At 48.8% G+C, this 3,985-nt stretch overlaps 1 protein-coding gene across 1 annotated transcript; it reads right to left on the bottom strand.

Moving 5' to 3' along the window:
• Window positions 1-214: 214 nt before the first annotated feature.
• On the bottom strand, window positions 215-1,251 carry LOC119328395 (ctenidin-1-like). Its single transcript, XM_037601382.1, has 2 exons — window positions 1,111-1,251; window positions 215-949 (listed from the first exon to the last, which is right to left on the bottom strand). The coding sequence occupies exons 1-2, from the start codon at window positions 1,208-1,210 to the stop codon at window positions 492-494; spliced, it is 558 nt and encodes a 185-aa protein (XP_037457279.1). The 5' UTR covers window positions 1,211-1,251; the 3' UTR covers window positions 215-491.
• Window positions 1,252-3,985: the final 2,734 nt, after the last annotated feature.

Genomic DNA, 3,985 nt, shown 5'->3' with positions numbered 1-3,985 from the left:
ATGTCTTCAAGCACACCTCTTTGCTCCCTTGCGGTAGTCGATAGAGTAATTGATCATCGTCATGAGTGACGGACAGTAGGAAACAATACTTTAAGAAGAGTAGTACCATAAGTCCCTTGTTGTTGACCGTTCGGGCTGCCACCCTTGTTGGCGCCATGGGGCTACTCATCTAGATCATAGATTCTTTCTATCATAATACATAGGCACATATATCTCCTCGTGTTCTAATAAAATACAATAATCAAAGACACTTACAATTTAAAAGATATCTTCTGTTTGATACATAAGATAAAAAACAACACAAGTTGGTTTGCTCGCCTGACTTCTCAACCTTACAGACCTTGCTCCTATTAATGGGAGCATAAGGAACAACTTTTATTTAACCACATCACATTTCAACAAAGATGCTTAGTTAAAACACAAACACATATCTAGTTGTTGTTTTCATAGTTCCAACCATTGTAACATCTTGGCTCTTGCACATATCCATATCAGGGATAGCCACCGCCACCAGATCCTCCGTTGTAACCTCCACCATATCCGCCACCACCACCATATCCTCCACCTCCACCATATCCGCCGCCACCACCATATCCCCCACCAAAGCCGCTGCCAAATCCACCATTTCCATCGCCATTGCCATACCCGCCACCATATCCGGGTCCATAGCCTCCACTGCCGTAACCACGCCCATAACCGCCACCGTGCCCAGAATTGCCGTATCCTCCACCATACCCACCACCATTGTTTCCATAACCTCCATAGCCATAACCTCCGCCACCGTTTCCATATCCCCCACCATTACCGTATCCACCAGCGCCATACCCTCCACCGTTTCCATACCCTTCACCGTCTCTGTATCCTCCATCATGCTTGTTTCCACCTCCCCACTTCTCTTCCTTAGGCAGGCCCGACCCTCCTGCAGGTTTCACATTCTTCTCCTTGGATTCTGCATGAACACAATTCCTTAGTGAACATTGCATGAGGTAGGCAAGTAGTGAACATTGCTCGAGGTAGATAGGTAGCCGTGCATATATAGGATGAAGTATGAGTTGTGTAGTCTACTGTGTTAGTAAATACGTACTATAAGAGAGAGCATGTTTTACAAACCTTTAGCATCTGTAAGCTCTCTAGCACCCGCTACATCCTCGGAGAGAAGCAGGAGCGAGGCTAGTACGACACCAAGAAGAACTAGAGACTTGATCGCCATTGGCGATGATCAGTTTGATCGAGTTATAATAGCTAGCTTGGGGTGAGATGATATCGCTGCTAGAATTGCCGTACTTATAGAAGAGGCAAGACATGTATGCATGCACGCCTATGCCTATCTCCAATTTTAGAAGTTTCAACGTTCGATAACTCCATGCACCGCTATGGTTGGCTGTTAGCTAGGATATGATCAAACCGGGACCGAGCTTTGCTATATCTCTTTGTCACATTTGATTAGCTACCCCCACCCGCAGAGCGGGGCACTGACATTTATCCGTGGATTTACGTGTGATCGAGAGTGTAGAACCACTTGCTAACGAAGTAGAGATTGGCCACTTTTGTGCATCCGTGTATTAAATATTATCAGATTCATTGATCGACTATATCCTGGCTATTGATTCACTTGCTAACGTACAGTATAAAGACATATTCAACACGGACCCTTAAAACACTGGCCTAAGTCTGGACGTAGCTGTCCGGACCCAGTGTGTCATCCAACATGATCAGTCGGGATATCCAAAATTCTAAAAGCTGGACGCGAACCAGGGGATCTTTGCGGACATCCAGACCTCTGTCACGTACGCGTCTGACACCCAGACCCACCCAAAAACCGATCACGCGCCCGCTGCCTCTCCCGCACGAAGTAGTTGCTGCACATTCATGCCGGTCAGCACAGCTCTAGAGCGTTTTCTTTACATTAATGCTGGCTCAAAACGGAAGCGACCTCTCACTGGAGTCAACATTGAAGCGGCATGCTGGGCAAGAGGGACACTCGGTCTCCATGCATGTTCCAGAGATGTGTGACCGGACATGACTGGAGCAATGTAGGAGAGACTCTCGACGGAGCATTCAAACCGGCTCCAGTCCGTCCGCCTGCCGGCATTAAACAAGAGGGGCGACCGAGAAACCCACTCTGGCGCCCGCATTGATACAACCTGCCGCTTGGCCTGGCCGACACCCAAATGCCGCCTCCTTGACCGGCACGACCCACTCCACAACACATCCACATCCGCCATGATCGCGAGCTCTAGAGCGATGTGGGAGAGTCTCTAGACGAAGCAAAAGCAGGAGTTGGCCGGCATTGCGACCGACTGGCAGGCCCATCATGTGTGGCGGACTGAGGCTGGCTTGCGGGCAAGCGCACCGGAGGTCAGTGGTGAAACGACGGAGTAGGCATCCAACGATGAGCCGGCGCCCCCGCCCGCGTAGACGCACTTCAACACCGTCATGGTGGAAAAGCAGCTGGCTCCGCCTGTGTGGGCATTCCGGCAGACGCAGGAGGACCAACACTACAACCTCCATCTCCTCAACGAGCACTTGCTCGTGGAGGGGCAAATCGCCGGCGAGCAGGAAAACGACGATGTCGTCGTGGCCATGGTCACGAAGGATATGGGCTTCCTTGATGAGCAGTGGGCGTTGTACCAGTCCATGCACAGCGCCTGCGACATTCGCCACAAGCGATAGCAGCTGCGTATCTTATGGGTGAAGAGGGACACTCTATTCATGAAGATCGGTGTGGAGGCAAACAAAGAGGAGCCGTAGACGACAACGGATGTCGCAAGCTTCCTGTCGGACGCACCGCCCACGCGGTTTGCTTTTCGCCGCAACGATCATGAGGTCGGTCCGTCTATAGCCGGCGTCAAAGACACGACGAACTACATTGAGGAAGAGAAGTACATGGGACATGGGAACGCCTGGTGTCCCATGTGGGTTGTGCCCCCACGTCTTATTATTCCCTTCTCGCCGCTTCACTTCCTCGGGCTCATGGCCGGTGAGCTTGCCGAATATGGGGAAGATAGGAAATGGGACACGGCCGCCGCCATGGCCGCGAACATTTACACAAGGTTAAAAAAGTATCGTGCACTTTTGGTTAGTTGAAATATGTCAAAAATTTAATGAATCGGTTTTGTTTAAATGAAAATTGTCCAATTTGCATGAAATTTTCCTGGTTTGTTCCAATTTCCTTTGAAATGTGTCTAGACGTTTGATAGGGTTGAATAGCCGGCTCCCGTATCACTATCCACGGACCCTTCCAAAAATAGATAGTGTGTCTGTTTTAAAAGTCCGTGTTGGAGATGTCCTTATATAGAGATATAAAATTATCTGCTTACACGTACACACTAAAGTGGCACCCATAGCTTTACCGTGAAAATGCTTATACTTTTTGCTTTTGGTACTCTAATGAACTAATTTAATTAGCTAATTAATTCATCTTCTTCATAACTACATATTGTGACCTTTTCATTAGTTCAATGAAACTGATCTAAATAATTTCTAAAAATAAACGACTATGCTCCCTTTACGGTTGACTCATTGGATGAGGACGAAGAGGACTATATGGCCCATGCGCAGCTCGCCGCCAAGCGTTCGAGTGAGGACTACTTGGCATCACTTTTTCAGGTGGACCCACAGCTCTCCATGAGAACGACGCTCTCCTCTAGTCCATCAAGGAAGAATGGGAGGTCAAGGCCAATCACTGGGAGAAGGCCCACCGTTGTGTCGAGAAACATAAGTATTTCACCGAGCTTGACAAGTTCGTCGACGAGCTGAAGGAGAGCAATGACCCGTTGCCATGGATTCGGTCAACCGCCAATGATCACAAGGTGAGCCCCACTAGTAGGGGGAGGGGGGCTCTACCTGTCCCCTCCGACTCTAACTACTCGTTGCCCAGCTTCTCAGACTTCGATCTAGAGTAGAGCTCCATTATCAGAGTAATATAGCCAGATAGTTTGATATAGATGTAGTGTTGACGTAGTAGGTAATGCAGTGCATTAGT

Source organism: Triticum dicoccoides, chromosome 7A (assembly GCF_002162155.2).
Source record: "Triticum dicoccoides isolate Atlit2015 ecotype Zavitan chromosome 7A, WEW_v2.0, whole genome shotgun sequence".
In the NCBI taxonomy this organism is placed as follows: domain Eukaryota; kingdom Viridiplantae; phylum Streptophyta; class Magnoliopsida; order Poales; family Poaceae; genus Triticum; species Triticum dicoccoides.
This window is presented reverse-complemented; position numbering and strand designations above follow the sequence as displayed.

Excerpts from the sequence above, each read along its gene's own strand:
- LOC119328395 (XM_037601382.1), bottom strand. The coding sequence starts at position 1,210 with ATGGCGATCAAGTCTCTAGTTCTTCTTGGTGTCGTACTAGCCTCGCTC. Across the intron at positions 950-1,110 it reads AGAGCTTACAGATGCTAAAG|AATCCAAGGAGAAGAATGTG; the intron begins GTTTGTAAAACA and ends GTGTTCATGCAG.